The sequence below is a fragment of the Macaca mulatta genome, chromosome 5 (genome assembly GCF_049350105.2).
Source record: "Macaca mulatta isolate MMU2019108-1 chromosome 5, T2T-MMU8v2.0, whole genome shotgun sequence".
NCBI classification, from domain to species: domain Eukaryota; kingdom Metazoa; phylum Chordata; class Mammalia; order Primates; family Cercopithecidae; genus Macaca; species Macaca mulatta.
In genome coordinates, this window is record NC_133410.1 from 184,522,631 (window position 1) to 184,542,779 (window position 20,149).

A 20,149-nucleotide genomic window follows, 5' to 3' on the forward strand; every position below is an offset into this window, starting at 1 on the left:
CTTGTATGCCTCTATAGCACAGATGACTCAGGCGCATTGAACCTACAAACAAAATAGAACTTTGAATCTTGAAACTTGTGGGAACAAAATTCCTCAACTGGAATATAAAAGTATAATTTTCAATTAAAATTGTATTTTGCTGCTTATTTCTCCAATTCTCATATTTTGATCTTTGTCATGGGCTTTTTGTCATTTTTTAATTAATTAATTTTGTTCATTGAAACATAGTTATATGTACTTATGGAGCACATATTTATGAGATATGCAATATAGAGTAATCAAATCAGGATAGTATATCTGTCACCGCAAATATTTATCATGTCTTGTATTGGGAACATTCAAAGTCCTCTCTTCTGGCTATTTGAAAACATGTAATAAATTATCATTAACTATAGTCTTCTTATAGTGCTTAGAACACTAGAACGTATTCCTTCTATATAGCTGTAATTTTGTACATTTAATCCATCTTTTCTTATCTCCCCTATGCTGCTACTCTTCGTGGCTTCTCATAAGCAGCATTCTACTCTTTAGTTGTATGATACCAACTTTTTTACCTTCTGCATAAGAGTGAGAACATGCACTATTTACCTTTCTGTTCTTGGCTTATTTCACTTAACATGTCTTCCAGGCTCATCTATGTTGCCATGAATGGCAGCATTTTTTTTTTATGGTTGAATAATATTTCATTGTGTGTATACACCACATTTTCTTTATCCATTCATCTGTTGATGGACTTTAAGTTTGATCCCATATTTTGGCAATAGTGCTGCTGTGCTGCAGTAAACATGTGAGTGGAGATATCTTTTTGATGTACTGATTTCCTTTTGTCATGGGCTGTTTAATAAGTAAGTAGGTAATGACATGTAAACTAATAAGAAATGTATTAGAATTGGAAAAATAAAACCCAGTTTTTTATTAGCAGTACTGCAAATAGTCTCTATTAATGCTTTTAAATATTTACACATAGTCTTTACTAAAATGTCAACATACACATACATACTCATACATTTCTCAAATGGAATGTCTCTATCACCAGAAGGAGATTCATATTAAATCAAATTAAGGAAACAGCAGTTATTCTTTATACCTAGTTGTCTTCATCCATTTTCTGTTGCTTACAAAAGAATACCTGAAACTGGGTAACTTGTAAAAATAAGTTTGTTTCTTACCATTATGGAGGCTAAGAAGTCCAAGATCAAGAGGCCACATCTGGTAAGAGCCTAAGAGCCTTCCTGCTGGTCGGGACTCTGAAGAGTCCAAAGGAAGTGCGGGAAATCACAAGGCGAGTGGGGTGAGTGTGCTAACATGCTTAACATGCTTGTTGAGGTCTCTTCATATTCTTATAAGCCACCACTTCCCCTCCCATGATAACCTACTAATCCATTGAGCCACTAATTCATTAATTCATGAATGGATTAATTCGTTCATGAGAGCAGAACCCTCATGATTTAATCACTTTATAAAGGCCCCACCTTTCAGTGCTGCCACATTGGGGATTAAGTTTCCAACACATGAAATTTAGGGGATGCAGTCAAACCATAGCAGCAGTTGTCAGTAGCTATTTACTGTAGTCAAATTGGTGGCCATTTACTGAATTAGAAAAAAATAACTAGGAGCATATTTTGTGGGGAACATCGTAAGTTTTTTTTTTTTTAATAACTTAAATGTGAGATTCTGTTTAAAATCCATGTGGGGATGTTAAACAGGAAATTATAAATATGAAGTATACACAAGATAAAAACATGGGGGTAAATTTATATGGTATTTAAGTTTCTAAAACTGGATGGGATCACCGAGAGAACAGTGTGGAGAAGAGATCCAACGACTGATCCCTAGGACGTTCTAAAGTTTGGAGTTCAGAAAGATGATGAGGAATCAAAACAAAAAGATTAAAAAAAACGAATGGGGAGAAGGCACTGAAGTAGTAGGGGAACCAAAAGAAAGCACTTTTCTAAAAGGCAAGTGAAAGAGATGTTGCAGGAGGGTGGATTCAACTGTGGTCCAACGTGGCAACTACTGCTGCTAAAGTAGCAAGTAAAATGAGGACTCATCTTTGACTAGTGGGGGTTTTACTAATTTTGCTAATTAACAACCTGTTTCTCAATCCTCAAATGCAGGATGGATACTTCAGTCTTAACTTTACTTGGCCTGTCTGAAATATTTAACCTGCTTGAGAATGTTCTCCTTTGACATCCAGCATATTATTTTCTATATTATTTTTATTTATTGTACCTCTGCTCAGTTGTCTTTTCAGCCTCTTTTTTGTTTCCTGTACTTATCCCTCAGACATTGGTGTTGCTCAAAATTGTATATGAAATGCTTATCCAGACTTCTGTATTTTAATTTTAGGAATCTCCACCTACATGTCGCACTGACATTTTGCATTCAATATCTCTTTATAGAGCTTTACCCAGACCTGGTGCTCCTACTGAATTCTCTCTCTCAATGAATGGGCTAAGCTATTCAGTCAGGCAGAAGTCGACAAATCTTCCTTAAGTTCTCCCTCTCCCTTGCTTCCAGTTAGTTTATTAGTTCAACCCCTGTCCTTGTCATCTACTTGCATATGTTTTGCCACCATGTCCCCCAGAGGCCTTTTCAAAATAGTGTCAGGATGATATTAGTAAATCACAAAATGGGATTTTTGTGTGATTTAAAAATATCATTAGCATGTTGAAAATGTTTCAAAGACTCCCCAGCCCCTATAAAGTAAAATCCACAATTCTTACCACGATCTACATGACTTTCCATCCTTCTGTCTCTGCCTGTCTGTTCGTCCTCGTGTTCCACTACTTCTCTTTCTGTGCCATTATACTTTAGGCAGAGAAAAATAATTTCTGTCTCAAAGTTCCAGTCCCAACTTTTTTTTTATGCAGCCTTCTTGGCCACCTAGATCATAGGCACATTTTTCTTTATTCCTCCAAGTATGTGTTCATTCTGTATTATAGCAGCTATTGCATATTGTTTCATACATTTATTTGTGTCTATTAGAAATGAAGTCGAGTGCAAATAAACAGAAAATCAGCAACTAAAACAGACTTCCTTTTTTTCATATAACAAGAGGCCTGAAGATGGTACAACAATACCGTTAGAACGGCAGCATCTCTGCAGTTTTCTTGGCCTTTCCTTCGGGGACGCAAGACAGCTGCTGCAGCGACAGCATCACATCAGTGTTCCAGTCAGCAGGGCAGGAGAATAACATCATAGATTTCCACTTGTATCTCCTTAGCTGAAGCTGGATCAGATGCCCACACTTAGGCCTCTACTTGTCCAAGGATGATGAAATTACTGTGACTGGCATAGACCAATCATCATTCTCCTTCTAGGAACAGGTAAACAGCCTTTCCTCCCTGAGATCAGTGTAATTCCACCTGTACCAAAAGAATGTGGGACTTTGTTGGCAGGGAAAGAGACAAGTGACAATGGTTGTTGATAGATTAGACAACATATATGTCTGCTGTGTGTCTAGCTCTTCTGCTGTAAGTTTCTTGAAGCAGCTTTTTTTCCCTCCTTTGTTTACTTCTTGTTTATCTTTGTATCTTAAATAACTGGCTTTAGTTCCTGGCCATGATTTATACTATGTGCCAACATGAATGAAATGAAATGATGCAACAAATATATATGGATTAATTTTTTCACTAAATAATATGTGATATTAATGAGATAAAAACATAGGTAAATAATACATTTGGTAAGGCAAATGACACCAATTCTGCTTATAATATTACTATAGACAGTAGTGACTGAATTTTAATAACCATGTATGCTCGGGTGATGAAACATGGTAATCACATTTAAAGACGAGAAATTAAGAAAGCTGTAAGTACTTGACATTATTGACTAATTGAGAATTCCACTTTGTAAAATATGATTTGAAAATAGGTAACCTAAGAGTTGACCTGAGATTTGGCTGCATGACCGAGAAATGCAACATTATAGTGGCTTAAAAGTCCAAGTTTTCCAGGATTGAGACATCTAACAGTTCCCATTCTACTATTCTTTGGTGTAACCCTTGTCCTTATGATCCAAGATATTTGCTAATGTGTCAGCCTTCCTTTCCAAGTTCCAAATGGAAGAAAAAGGGTGAACTGAAAAGGGTATGCCTTTTCTCTTAATGCAAACAATAAATCCTAATGCTTTTTATCTTTGAAAATTTGTGGAAATATAGTGTTTAAGTAACATACTTTCCATTTTAAAAATTATTTACTCCAATGTTAGATTCATCTACATTTTACAAAATGCTTTTCATGGGATATTTTGAATTTATTTACTGTAAGTCTTAGGAAATAGCACAGATGAAGATGAATTTGAGACAGGGAAATATAGACTTATTCAAAAATATAGGTACTTTTGAATAGCTTATTATACTTTTTCTGCTGCATCAAGCCACTTTCATAAAAGAGTAAAATGTTTTTCTGTGAATTTTAATAAAGACTGTATTTATATTTCTTAGAAATAAAATGTACTTAAGAAACTGCTCAATAGATTTTCTTAGAAAACCCAAATAGATTAAATAGCAATTAACTTAGAACTCTATTTTTTACTCTAAAAATTAATAATATTTTATTCATGAGGCACTGTGGCATATGTGGGACATTTTAGACTTGTTATATTACCCTCATGCAAGTGATTTTTTAATGTTTAGACTAGAACAATTAGGGATTCTGGCTAGAAATTTTGGTTAAATTTTCAGGAGATGGAGGCTGAGTAATTCATTAAAAAGAATTCATTGACTATGATGATTATGATTCATACTACACAAACGTATCATCCAGAGGAAATTCTTCCCTTAGGTTGTTTTTATTTTTGTTTTTAAGCATAAATAGAACATTATCAGCACTCCCTACCACCACCAAGGATACCACTAGCAGAATAGATGAATATTGTCCATTTTTGTGCTTTGTATTTATGGAATACAGTATTATTTTTATATCTGGCTTCTTTCATTATTTGTGAATTTCATCCATAGGGTTGCATATAGTTGTTACTTATTCATTTATTCTCATTATTATAAACTTTTCCACAGAGTATGAATGTATTGTATTTGTCATTGTACTATTAAAGTATACTTGAGCAGTTTATACTTTATATATAGAAATGCTGTGAATATTCTAATACATGTCTTTTAACGAACATTACCCATTGCTGTTGGCTATACACTTAGGAGTGGAAATGCTGGTCATAGGGCATGTATTTGTTTGGCGTTAGAGGATTCGGCCAATGAGTTGTCCAAAGCAGTTGTTCCACACATTCCCCTGAGCAGTATATGAGTTTCAGTTACTCTGCATTGTGGCTAATCTGCTATTGTGCATTTTAGCCCCCTGTTGGGAGTGTAGCAGTACTTCTTTGCAGTTTTACTTTGTATTTCCCTTATGATAGTGATATTGAGCAACTTTTTATATGCTACTTAGTTATTTGGATGATTCAGGTTCTGAATTTATCTTCCCTTTTATACATTTTTCTATTGGTTTGCCAGTCTGTTTTGTTTTTGTGTTTGTTTTTCCTTGGTTGTAAGTATCCTGTGTTTATAGATGCTATAAATGTTTATAGGTCTATAAACATTTTCTCCCTTTTCACACTTTTAATGCTATCTTGATGAATGCAAATGTGTTAGTCTGTTTCATGTTGCTATAAAGGAATGCCCAAGGCTAAGTAATCTATAAAGAGAACAGATTTATTAAGCTTATGATTCTAATGTCTGGAAAAGTTCAAGATTGAGCATTTGGTTAAGGTCTCAGGCTGCCTCCACTCATGGTGGAAGGTGAAAGGGAGCTGGTGTGTGCAAAGAACACATAGCAAGAAAGGCAGCAAGGAGCTGGGAGTGCCAGTGTCTTTTTAACAACCAGCTTTCCTGGGAACTAGAGTGAGAACTCACCCTTTTCCTGAGAGAAGACATTAATCTATTCGTAAGAGAACTGCCCCTATGATACGAACACCTTTCCATTACATCCATCACACCTCCAACATTGTGATCAAATTTCAACATGAGGTTTGAGGGAGGACAAACATCCAAATTATACCAATAAGTTTGTAACCATAATATTGTCCTATATGTCAGTGTTTTCCCTTGTGATTGGCAGTTTTTGTGTCCTATTTAATGAGTCTTTTCCTATCCCTAAGATAAGATGTTATCATTAGTTTTCTTTTAAAGCTTTAATATTTTACCTTATGTATTTACTTTTACAATCGCCCTCTCTTTTTAAAATTATGTTAGCTTAGTGTCAAGATTTTATATATATATATGTGTGTGTGTGTATATATATATGTATATATATGTATTCATGGAATACAGTATTATTTTTATATCTGGCTTCTTTAATTATTTGTGAGTTTCATCCATAGGGTTGCATGTAGTTGTTGCTTATTCATTTATTCTCATTATTATAAACTTTTCCTCACAGTATGAGCATACTGTATTTATCTGGGTATATCCATATATACATACATACATATATGTGTGTGTGTATATATATACATATATGTGTGTGTGTGTGTGTGTGTGTGTGTGTATATATATATACACTCCACACACCCCCGTATTTCCATGAGGGTATTCAATTATGCAGAATCATTTACTGAAAGGTCTATTCTGTGCCCCACTGAATTATCACCTTCACCATAAATCACTTAATGGCATATGAAGAGATCTGTCCTGGACTCATGCTGTTCAGTTTGTGTCAGTTTGTGTATCTTTGCATCACCACCACCCTGTCTTAATTAAGATAGCTTTATAATGGGTAGTATAAACGTTAGGCTTGTTCGTATAAAACCTCAGTCTTTTTCAAGACTGTCTTAGCTATTCTTGGGCATTTACATTTTCATATGCATTTTAGAATTAACTTGGCATTTTTCATACAAAAAGATCTGCTAGGATTTTTTATTAAGACTGAATTAAATCTGAAGATTAATTTTGAGAGAATTTACATTTTCACGACATTTAATCTTCTAATTCATTAACTCGATGTATCTTTACTTTTTTGTTTAGGATTTTTATGTTTAATTTATGAGAGACATTGCTCTGTAGTTCCCTTCTTATACGTCTTTTTCAGGTTTAGGGAAGATATAAAGAAGTGAGAAGTGATTTCTTTTACTATATTCTCAAAGAGTTTGTGTAACATTTCTTTTTGAAATATTTTAAATAATTCTCCAGTGAAACGATCTGGGCCGGGAAGATTGTGTGTGGGAAAAGTTTTACATATAGACTTATATTCATATTCAGGCCAAATATTAGATTTTCTCATTCTTCGATCAACTTTGGTAACTTGTATTTCTTTTTGAAGAATGTGTGCATTCATCCAAGTTATCCAATATGTTGGTGTGAAGGTGGATATAATATTCTTTTTTTTTATGTCAGTACAGTTCTACAGTGTTTTTTTTTTTTTTTTTTTTTTTATTCCTGAGAAGGATCTGATATGGATATTTGTATTTTTTCTGTATTTTTCTTGATCAATAAGGGAAGCAGTATTTGGTTTAGTTGATTACCTCTACTGTATGTTTGTGAACTATTTCATTGCTTTCACCTGTTTTTGGAATGATTTCCTTTTCTACATTTTTTTGGGCTTGATTTGCTTTTCTTTTTCCAATTTTTAAAGATAGAAACTTAAATCTTTGAATTTTCTTCCTTCTCCTTTTCTATTAGAAAAAGGTAAAATATAATTGATGCTATAATCCTCCCCCACTTAAGCATTGATCTAGCTGCAACCCACAAATTTCTATGTTTAGACTTTGCTATTTAGTGCTAAGTATTTTCTAACTTCCATTTTTTATTTCTTTTCTGATTCCAAGATTTAGAAATGCATTCTTTAATTTCTAGGTAGTTGTGGATTTTGTAGTTTTATTTATTGATTTCAGACTTAATTCTATCCTGATTTAAAAATACACTCTGAATGATTTCAGTGTTTTAAAGTTTGGTTAAATTTTCTTTATGACTCTGTGCACGGTTTATTTTTATAAGCAGCCCACCCATGTTTATTTGAAAAGAATGTGAAGTCTATCTTTATTGGGTACAGTATCATATATATGTCAATTGAGTCCTTTTCTGTATGTTGTTCAGATCCTATGGGGTTTTATCTATTTATTCTATCAGCTATTGAGATTTATTACTTAAAATCTCCCATTATGATTATAGATTTACATAGTTTTCCTTTAATTGTGTCTTTCTTTTTTTGTCATTCTTGCTTTATTTAATTGAAAACTGTGTATGTCATTTGGATGCAACCAGTTTTAGGATTATTATATATTTCAGTCTCATTGACCCCTTTATCTTTAAGCAATGTTCCTCTCTTTTTTGGTACTATTTCTTGCCTTAGAATCTATTTTATATTTGATTTACGTAAGATCTTTCTTTTGGTTAATATTTGTATAGTTTATCATTTTCTGATCTTTGACTTTCAACCATTCTGTAATCTTTTATTAAAGTGTGTCCCATGTAATGAGTTGAATTTTTTAATGTAGATGCTCATTTTATTTTGATTTGTAATTTTATTTTCTCTTATTCAATATATAACTGTTATAGTTTTATTTATGTATACAAACTTTTTCTCATTTATAATTTTTGTTTTCTCATTTATAATTTTTAATTAGTTACACTTTCCTTCAATTAACTTGCTAACAGTATGTTTATTTACTGTCTTTTTTTGTAATTACCCTGGAGATTCCAGCATGTAAATTTGACTCATTATAGTTTAATACAAATGATTACTTTTACCTCTTCTTTAATGCTAATACTAACTCCATTTATCCTGCTCTCTTTTGTGTTACTGTTTTCATATAATTTAGTGCTACAAATATTTTAAATTTCATAAGACATTACAATGATCATTTTGCATAGTTAATATTCATTTATATTTACCTACATATTTTCCCTTTCTGATGATCTTCACTATCTCTAACATTTTCATGTTTCTTTTCCTTCTACCTAAAGAAAGCCCTGACATTTTTTTTTCTAGAATGGGTCTACTAGCAATGAATTTACTAGGTTTTGTTTGTATGAAAACTTACAATGAAAATGTTCATATTCTTCCATTTTTAAATACTATGTTTGCCGAGTTGTTAGTTATCTTTTTCTCAGAACTTTAAAATGTAATTTCATTGCATTCTGACTTCCATTATTTCTATTGATCTTTGCTGTAACATGACCATTTTTAAGATTTAACATTTTCTTTTTGTGGTTTTTGGCATTTATTGTGATGTGCATGAATAAGGTATCACTTTAACTTATCCTCCTTGGAGCTTGGTAGTTCAGAGATCTTAGTTTTAAAATCAGTTTCAGAAATTTCTCATTCTTTCTCTCTCTTTGGTTCCACTATATTATTCCTTTCCTCTCCTTATTCTACTCTTCCACACATGTTTAACTTTTCTGCCTACCTTATCTGTCTCTTATGCTTTGTTCTGTTTCTCTTTTTCTCTATGCATTGATTTTGGCATATACCATTTATTTATGTTCCACTGCACTAATAGTGACTTTTGGGGTATCCAATCAACTAATAAATTCATCCATTGAGATCTAAATTTCAGCTATTGTTTTTTTCAGTTTTAAAGTATAGTATATTCATTTTATTTTTATTTTAATCAATTAATTTTTTTTTTTGAGACGGAATCTGTGTCACCCAGGCTGGAGTGCAGTGGCGTGATCTTGGCTCACTGCAACCTCCACCTCCCGGGTTCAAGCAATTCTTGTGCCTCAGCCTTCTGAGTAGCTGGGACTACAGGTGTGTACCACTACATCCAGCTAGTTTTTATATTTTTAGTAGAGACAGGGTTTCACCATGTTGGCTAATCTGATTTCAAACTCCTGGCCTCAAGTGATCTGCCCTCCTTGGCTTAAAGTGCTGGGATTACAGACGTGAGTCACCATGCCCAGCCTTTATTTTTATATATTCCAATTATCTGGTAAAAATACTTCATTTTTCAACTATTTTACTTTATTTTATGTGTTACTGCACATAAAAATAGTGTATGACCTAAGGTAAAGAGAAGCATAGTGTATACTTTGTCACTAAAAACTTCAGACCCAGCCAGGAGGGTAGTGATGCATGCTTGTAACCCCAGCTACTTAAATGGCTGAAGTGGGAGGATTGCTTGAGCCCAAAAGTTTGAGGCCAGTCGGGGCAACATGGTGAGACCCTATCTCTTTAAAAAAATTTCAAACTGGAATCACTGATAATTGGAGTGTTGTCAGCTGCACTGTTTTTTCTTGTTGATAAGGGTGAGCTTGGAATGTCTGATCAAAGTATGAAATATTGAATCAGAAACATTTTTCTATGCAGATTTCTTCAGGCCTTTCAGAACATGATAGTGGAGATCTGCTCAAGTACACATTTTCTGTGGTAAGAACAAGAATTAAGGACTCAGAGGACCCGCTATAGATGTGGCATGAACAGACTGAGATAATTATGGCAAAGTCATCACATTTCCTGTTGGTATTTCTTTGGATCCCAAACACATTTCCTTGATCTAATCTATCCTCAGTTTATTTAGAAAGACTTCTGTTTTTATTCCTGCCCCATCATGGGGATTATTTATTTTTTGTTTCTGCCTTCCTCATCTGCTTGTCCCTGACACTGCTTCTAACAATACTTGTGGATTAGAGAAGAATTTGTACTAAATCCCAGAGATAGATTTAAGTTGATGTATGCTGAAATATTGATGGTTGGGGTTGGTGGGCAGCAAACTCTAATGGAAAAGTAGAAAGGAGAAATGAAATTGCCCAAGTGAAGTTAGAAAATATAATCTAATTACACTGTATCTCTATGTGGACGAGTTAATTTCCGCATTTTTCCCCTTTTAATTTTGTTAATATTAGAAAACACTACTGTGGAGTTTTAGTATGTAATTGCTTAGATCATATACCTGAAAGCAGAAATTGTAATCGAGTGTTTTATAGCAGCAAAATGTACTCATCAGCATAATTAGCATAAAATAAACATTGTAAACTCCCTAGACATCTCCTTTAGGGCTTCTTTTAAGTTACAATTTCTGTTCCCCCCCAAAACTCTTTCACAACTTCTAATAACATAGAATTAATTTTGCTTATTTTAACTTACTATAAATGGAATCATGCAATATGTATCCTTTTATGTTTGACTTTTGATTGTAATAGTTCATTCTAATTCTTTTATAGTACCCTAATGTAGTATTATACGACAATTTTGATCCCCAGTTTATGAGAGTCTGGTTCTTAGCGAACATTTGTGAGTCTCTCCTGTACCCCTAAACCCCTTTCTGTGGCAGCCAGTCTCTGCTTTGTATGTATGAGTGTTGAGTGTTGTATATATGAGTGTTGAGTAAGAGAGCTTTTTTTGCATTTCCTCCAACAGTGGCAGATCTATGCCTTGTTTTTGGACAGAACTGGGGACTAAGATTTTTCGCAGCCTGCTCCCTTGTGTATGAGAGCTTTTGCTTCTTCCCTTTTCCTAGAACTGGTGATTTTTCCCTGGTTCCTAGGGTCGGAAAAGAGGGTTTTCTATCCCTCCTCTGAAACAAATGAGGTTTGCTTTTACTCCTTCTCCATTGTTCCTGGAAATGAAGGTGTTCCATTTATATGTAAGTGGAAACAAGCATAACTTGGAATTTCTGTATTTTTGCCTGCCTGGTCATTATTTTATTAAATGCTGATAATTTAATGTTATCTTCCTCCAGAGAGAATCTACTTTTGCTTATGGGGGGTATTAGAGTAGGGCAGTGCTATAGATGGGATGTTTATCCCTGAAAATCCATGTTGAAATTTGATCCCCAATGTTGTAGTTAGGGTATAATGAGGTGTTTGGGTCATGGAGGTAGATCCCTCATGAATTGTTTGGTGTCATCCTTGCAATAACGAGCAAGTTCTTGCTCTATTAGTTTCTATTAGAGCTGGTTGTTTAAAAAAAAAAAAAAAAAAAAGGCTGGCATCTCCTTCCCCTTTTCTTGCTCCCTCTCTCTTTCCATATCATCTCTGCACACACCAACTCCTTTTCCCCTCTGCAATCAGTGGAAGTAATCTGAGGCCCTAACCAGATGCAAATTCTGGTGTCATGCTTCCTGTACAGCCTGTAGAACCATGAGCCAAATAAACCTCTTTTCTTTATAAATTACCCAGCCTTGTAGCAAGACAAACAGGTGAAGACAGGCAGGTCACATTATTTTAGTCATTAAATGAATTTACTTAAGTTGAGCCTCAGGCTTTGTGAGAAATGGTCTCTTTCCATTTCTTCCTTATTATTAAGATATAGGCCCATATGGTCCTCACTGAAAGGACATCATTATCACCCAATGCCGAGACCAGCTCGGTCAGGGAGGCCCTAACCCAGTGGTGCTAGAGGAATTAAAGACACACACACAGAAATATAGAGTGTGAAGTGGAAAATCAGGAGTCTCACAGCCTTCAGAACTCAGAGCCTTGAACAGAGATTTACCCACATATTTATTGACAGCAAGCCAGTGATAAGCATTGTTTCTATAGATTATAGATAAACTAAAGGTATTCCTTATGGGAAACAAAAGGGTGGGCTGAAATAAAGGGATGGGCTCTGGCTAGTTATTTGCAGCAGGAGCATGTCCATAAGGCACAGATGGTGCACGCTGTTGTCTGTGGTTTAAGAACGCCTTAAGCGGTTTTCCGCCTTGGTTGGGCCAGGTGTTCCTTGCCCGCATTCCGGTAAACTGACAGCCTTCCAGCCTGGGCATCATGACCATCACGAGCATGTCACAGTGCTGCAGAAATTTTGTTTATGGCCAGATTTGGGGCCAGTTTTTGGCCAGATTTGGGGGCCTATGCCCAGCAACCTAGTAAAGATTTTATCCAACAGCTGCAGAATATACATTTTTCTCCCCAACACATGCATCATTTGTAAGGGTGGACCATATGTTAGGCCACAGAATGTCTTTAAAAATTCAAAAAAGTTGAAATCATATGAAATATCTTTTCTGGTCACAATGGAATAAAACTAGAAATTAGTAACAAGAAAAACTTTGGAAACTCTATAAACACATGAATATCAAACAATATGCTCCTGAATGACCAGTGGGTTAATGGATAAATTAAAGAAATTGAAAATTTTTTGAGACAAATGAAAATGGAAACACAACATACCAAAACCTATGGGACATATGAAAAGTATTAAGAGAAACATTTACAGCAATAAATGCCTACATCAAAAAAGTAGAAAAACTTGAAGTAAACAAACTAATGATGCATCTTAAAGAACTATAAAAGCAAGAGCAAACCAAACTCAGAATTAGTAGAAGTAATACGAATCAGAGCAGAAATAAAAGAAATTGAAACAAATACAAAAGATCAATGAAGTGATAAGTTGGTTTTCAGAAAAGATAAATAAAATCAACAAACCATAAGCCAGACTAACAATAAAAAAAGACCTAAATAAATTCAGAGATGAAAAAAGAGTTATTACAACTGATACTACAGAAATTCAAAGGTTCATTAAAAATACTATTAGCAATTATAGGCCAATAAATTAGAAAACCTAGAAGAAATGGACATACAACCTACAAAGATTGAACCATGAAGAAATCCAAAACCTGAATAGACCAATAGCAAGTAATGATATCAAAATGATAATAAAAAGTCTCCCATCAAGGAAAAATTCAGAACACAATGGCCTTACTGCTGAATTTTACCAAACATTTAAAGAAAACCCAATACCAAATTTACTTAAATTATTCTATAAAATAGAGGAGGAAAGAACACTTCCAAACCCATTCTGTGAGGCCAGAATTACCCTAATACAAAACTAGACAAAGACACAACAAAAAAAGAAAATTAAAGGCCAATATTTCTGATGAATATTGATGCAAAAATATTCAACAAAATACTAGGAGACTGAATTCAACAGCATATTTAAAAAAGACCATTCATCAAGACCAAGTGGGATTTATCCTGGGGATGCAAGTATGGTTCAACATATGCAAATCAAATTATACATCATGTCAACAGGATGAAGTACAAAAACCATATGATCGTTTCAATTGATGCCGAAAAAGCATTTGGAAAATTCAGCGCTCCTTCATGATAAAAACCTTAAAAAAACTGGGTGTAGAAGGAACATAACATGACACAATAAAAGCCATATACATACTGAATGGGAAAAAACTGAAAGCCTTTCCTCAATATCTGGAACAAGACAAGGATGCTCATTTTTACCATTGTTATTCAACATAGTTTTGGAAATCCTGCTATAGCAATCAGACAGGAGAAAGGGATAAAGGGCATCCAAGTTGGAACAAAAGAAATCAAATTATCCTTGTTTGCAGAGGATATGATCTTATATTTACAAAAACCTAAAGACTCCACCAAAAAAAAAAATAGAACTGATAAATTCAGTAAAGTTGCAGAATCCAAAATCAACATACAAATATAAGCAGCATTTCTATATGCCAACAGTGAACAATCTGAAAAGGAAATCAAGGCTGGATGTGGTGGCTCACGCCTGTAATCCCAGCACTTTGGGAGGCCAAGGTGGGTGGATCACTAGAGGTCAAGAGTTCAAGACCAGCCTGGCTAACATGGTGAAATGCCATCTCTACTAAAAATACAAAAATTAGCCGAGTGTAGTGGCACATGCCTGTGATCCCAGCTACTTGGGAGGTTGAGGCATGAGAATTGCTTGAACCCAGGAGGTGGAGGTTGCACTGACCCCAGATTGTGCCTCTGCACTCCAGCCTGGGTAACAGAGTGAAACTGTGTCTAAAAAGAAAAATGTAGTCCCATTTATAACAGCTAGAAATAAAATAAAATACTTGGGAATAAACTTAACCAAAGAAGTGAAAGAGTCTATAATGAAAACTGTAAAACATTGATGAAACTGAAGAGGACACAAAATGGAAAGATCTTCCATGTTCAAGGATTGGAAGAATCAATATTATTAAAATGTCTCTACTACCCAAAACAATCTACACATTCAGTGCAATCCCCATCAAAATACCAATGACGTTTTTCACAGAAATGGAAATAATAATCCTGAAATTTATATGGAACCACAAAAGACCCAGAATAGCCAAAAGTCATCTGTGAAAAAAATGGAGAAATCACAGACTACTTGTGTGCTTGACTATTCAATGCCTGCAATAAGTTTTCTGACAATGAAAACTACTTTACTTCATTTTCTATTTTATTTTAATTAGTGATATTTAATATTTTATTTTTGTCATTTGTTTCTATCACTAATTTTAATAGGCAGTAAGAATTTTCTGACTAAAATAAGTTAAATGTGTGATTTTAATGAAATAGCAATTAGACTTATGGACATAGATACAGGGATGCGAAGATGTGTAATAAATTTCCTCAAAAGTTTCTTCTTATCTCAGTTACTGCTGAGTGATCATGACATGCTTCCCATCTGAGGTCAGCTAAAGGTTTCAACTCTGCACCCCAGGGAGGGGTGAGAGTTAAAACCCATTTACCATTCTTATACTAAATGAACTAGATCCCACCTACTCTCATATAATCAAAATACCTGGAGTATAACAAAAAATATATGTTTTATGCAAGGTAACATTTTATCTGAGATTATACAATGTGAAATATCTTGCTTTTCTTATTCCTTGCAAATATAATAAGTGGTGCTCATGGAAAAGTATCAGGACATAAGAAATAAGAACTATTATATGCTCTATGAATAAGGTATTTTATTTACACTGGATTTATAATAGTATAATAAAGACACACTTGGTGATGGCATGATTACAAAGTACTTTTACTGATTCAAGTTTTATGTTACTCTTAAAAAAACACCAAAAACAATTTCTTAAGTGATTTTGTTTAGCTGCTTCCCTACAAGGAATTGGATAGTAATCCCATTTTACTTAGATACATTTCCCTAGATCTTTTCCAAGTTTCAGTAATGTATGCCTTCAGTTCACGTGAAATATCACTAGGTGACCAACTTTTATAGCGTTGCATGTGTCAATTCACTCAACACACATTTTGCATCTTCTATACAAAGATGATTAAGGCTTGGTCTTTTGGGGAACTCAAACTTTATATGTATACAAATAATCACTATCTAATACCTACAAATATAGATATGAAGGAGCACGGACAAGAGATTTGGAGGATTTGAGAAAGTCTTCAAAAGAAAGAGATACTTAATTTGAGTCTTGAAAAATTTGCAAGAGCTCACTACTCACAGGAAAAGGTGAACGGGGCAGCCTGGGCAAAACATTTAAAAGCTTCCAGGCAAAAAGCCTTGAAAGCATAGAAAGACAACATGTATTTGGGAATTATATTGAAAGAAGAGAACAGTACAGGGCAGTACAGAACAGTACAGTGCATTTTTTAGTTTGTACAGGGCACAATGAAGGGTTTCATTAAAAGTAGTGGCATTAGTAATGAAGATAAGGCCCTTCTGAATAGACTTTTTCAAAGTGATTTGATAAGACTTGGTGATCAAATGTAGTAGTAGGGGGAGATGAGGTTGATGGAATAATCAAAGATGATTTGATATTTTCATCTCAGGTTACTATCTAGAATATAATGATAGTCATTGAAATGGAGAATGTAAGAGAAAGAATATTTGGGGTAGTAGAAAGGAAAACCTTACTTGAAAGAGATACATTAGGTTTTAAATATGTTAATATTTAGATTATCAAGTAAAGGGCTGAGAGATCTAGATTCAGCAGGTAGCTGGAAATGGAGTTTAGGAGCTTGGTATGGCCTGTAGATTGTGTTATGGGAGACACACTGGAATCACTGAAGCAGAGACAAGGTCGGTAAAGTTGTTGGGCCCGTATTAGATAAAAGTTCAAGCTAGGGTAAAAAAAGCTGATGGCAGGACTTAGATAAATAATTGCAACTCAAAATATGATAAGCAAGAGACAACAATGAGGAGAGGACAAATACAGAGGATAGGATAAGGCAGGCGGTTAAAAACCTGAGCAGATAGGCAGAAACAATGGGCTTTGTGGAAACTAAAAGGGCAGGGCAGAATAGCCAAGGTAACAGATTCAAGGAAGTCACAAAATGTAAACAAATTAAGCAAGAGATTTTGCCAGTCCTGGAGCTTATTGCAGAAGCAAGAACCTATTCCCAAGCATTTTGACTTGAGGCTTTACTCAGATCTATTATTGAAAATACTTCTGAAGAGTAAGGAATCACATTAGAGATAAAGCTGTTCTCGAGTAGCTGCTGTGATAATTATATTTCATACAAGTGTATCTTCCTATGCCAGAGCAAAATCTATCTTACTCTTTGGATATTGAAGAATGAAACACTCAAATTACAAAGACTGTAATTCTCTCTTTCCTCCCTCCCCTCCCCTCCTTCCTTCCCTCCTTCCTTCTTTTCCTTTGTTGCTTAATTCTCTTTTCATTATTTTACTCATTTTCTCTTTTTCTCTTCCCTTCCTTCCTTCTTTCCTCACTTCCTACTGTCCATCCTTCATCCCTTTGTCCTTCCTTCCATTATTTTGTCTCTGATGAAGAAAAGATCACTTAGAACCTGTTATATGTTGAGTTAAGCATCTAAACATTATAGAGGATATTTTGAAGTCCAAATATTTTCCAGTGTAGGAAGAAATATCTTACTTATCATGGCTAGTAAATATTCCCTTCTAAAAATGAGTAAAACTAAAATTAAATTACATTCCTGTGATTTTGACTCTTGAACATATCAGCACTGTATTAAATGGTGTCTTTAAACTTTTTGATGTGGTTACATGGTTAGCAATTAACTTAAATGTAAAATGATTTAACTCTCAAGTATGGGGCTGGAAGCAAACAGAAATATAGGATTGGCTTTATCATTGTATACCTTTTAACTTAGAAAGCTTCAGTTCCTGAGGTTGAAAATATAACTCATTTTCTGCTGCCCATTTTGTGATTTTTATGGATTCCTTATTTTTAACTTGGTAACTTTTATAAATCATTGAGCTATTTCTTATAAAAGTTAAATCTAAGATTGTTTTTTAAGAACGTAAACAGAAAGGTTAATAAAATATTTGATAATAGCATTCTCTGGTACTATCCAACAACATTATTATTGATTTTTTTCTTATTTTCTTATTTACTTGTAAATAATTAAAATTGTTTCAGCTGAAATATTTGTGCAGTTCTAGCCTTTTGTACTGAACATCATTTCACAAGGGAGATTTTGGTAAATCTTGTTTGGTTGAAACACATTGTTGTTACTTTAGGTGCTGTCTGTTCTGATGCCGAGTTTCCAATTGCCTTGATTAAAGTGGAAACATTCTATGGCTTGGATGACTTACATTTCAAATTGGTTTGAGCAAGATGATTGGTATGAAGGACTGCAAAGAGTAAGATACATTTATTTGTAATTACGATTTCCTGCCATTTATTTTTTCTGCTTTTCTTCTCATATAGTTCTATTTCTGCGTGATTTATATTGTGGACATTTTTGCCTTGCAAAATTCTGAGCGTGAATAAGACACTTATTTGCTAGTTTTAAAGCAGAAGTAAGAATATAATAAGTGTAACTATATATTGAAGAAAGGGCGTTTTTTTCTATCCTAATTTCAGTTGAGTTTGTAATGTTTTCAAATTATCTTAGGCTTTAAATATAAAATAACATTTTATATATTGAAATTAATATATGAAAATAGCAGTAATTTCAAGCAAGTCTTTCCCATAAAGAAAATCATTTAATGAAACAGAAGATAAATGTATGCTGATACTATTTATTATACAAATATTTTAAAAGGAAAATAAAACAATTCTGAAGAAGAGTGCCATGTTGCATGTGTTAAATTTTTAGGTAGTTAATTACATTTGAAAATAAACTGCATTGTTAGTGTGAAAACATTTACATAGTATTTTGAAAACAGTATTCTGACCTGTTATAACAATAATAGAAAAAATGCTATTTAAAATGTACCTTGTCACATGGATTTATTCTAGAATAATATATGATTTCTCTTTGATTATTTTCACTTTTTAAATTTCTTGATTATTTAAATGAAGACAATTTGTGTATTTTTATTTTATTAATTAGTGAGACAAAAAAGCCAGAGTATATGCTATTTTACTAGATTTTTCACCACTGTTGTTCAAGAGCATAGGCTGCCAAAGATATACAGTACTTTCTTTTTCTTGAGATTTCCATCCTAAGCACATTAATTACAGATATTTTCTCAGTATTACTTCTTTTTAGTTATAAATCCTCAACCATTTGAAGCCTTTTGTACTTTTTTTCCAGATACTTGTTTTGTAAGCTGTGAAAACATCTGGTAAACATTTCTGGAGCCAGTAAATATCTAACTCTGGAGAATAATCCTCATACTGTAAATCCTAAAGCATTCTTCAGAAAAGGAGTTGAGAGTTAATGAGCAGTTTGCCATCCTGAATTTCGATTTCAGGTATAAATGATGGAACTATTTTAGCTTATGAGTTTAATAGTAATACTCCAAGTCCCACTTACACACACACACAACACACACACACACACACACACACACACACACACACTGCCGGTATCCTTGTTTGTATTGTATGCAGGAATGGGAACTGATTTTAAGAAAAATGCTTTTTAATGAAACGTGTTTCCTTAAAATGACTTTGGAGCAGCTCATGGAGATTATGAGAATTCAAAATCTTTCCCTTCTTGCCCTTTATGCTACTATGGGCCTTTATAAATGAATGCCTGGTTTTGAAACGTATTAAAAGTGCAGCTGCTGTTAAAGTATAGAAATAGATTGACCCTAAAATTACTATCTTATTGTGAGTTTGAGCTCCTTCTGGCTTAAGTATTGACCAGCTCTCATACGTATGTAGATGGAAATGAAAGCTCCTATTCTGATTGAAAAAAATTGACACATGAATATTGACCTTAATTTCTTTCAGAAATCCAGCTTATGCCCTCCTGGTGCTTACCACAGGCTGTGTTCTTACACTGAGTGTATAGAAAGAGAAGGTAGAATAAACCTACCCCATATATGCTTCAGCCCAGGACCTGTGCCTGGTCTGTATTGTGAATGGGGGAAACATAGAATTGAAAAAAAATTCAGTGTATTATTTTTCATTTGTTATTTGTATATGCATATATATTTGTTATTTGTTATTTGTATATGCATATATATTACATATAATAAGCATTCAGCATAGCAGATTTTTAAAGCTGTTTTTTAGAATGTTCACAAGAAGAGGTAAGTTGTGTTTTTGAGTTAAAAATTGTAAATTAGAAATGTAATGTTTAGAAAGT

At 33.8% G+C, this 20,149-nt stretch overlaps 1 protein-coding gene and 1 non-coding gene across 4 annotated transcripts in view; both read left to right on the forward strand.

The window, feature by feature from the left end:
* The window catches only part of WDR17 (WD repeat domain 17), a 118,342-nt gene that overhangs the window by 12,262 nt on the left and 85,931 nt on the right, over positions 1 to 20,149 (forward strand). For 2 of the 3 annotated variants that reach the window (XM_078002734.1, XM_078002735.1), the window contains exon 2: positions 18,126 to 18,248. In XM_078002734.1, the coding sequence (XP_077858860.1) occupies positions 18,183 to 18,248 (66 nt within the window). In that variant the 5' untranslated portion in view covers positions 18,126 to 18,182. Of the gene's footprint in view, positions 1 to 18,125; positions 18,249 to 19,147; positions 19,308 to 20,149 lie in introns of all 3 variants that reach the window. The other variant, XM_078002736.1, reaches the window with a different exon arrangement.
* LOC114678576 (small nucleolar RNA SNORA51) lies at positions 19,805 to 19,937 on the forward strand. The gene has a single exon (XR_003730011.1). It is a non-coding gene; the product is annotated as a small nucleolar RNA SNORA51 (small nucleolar RNA).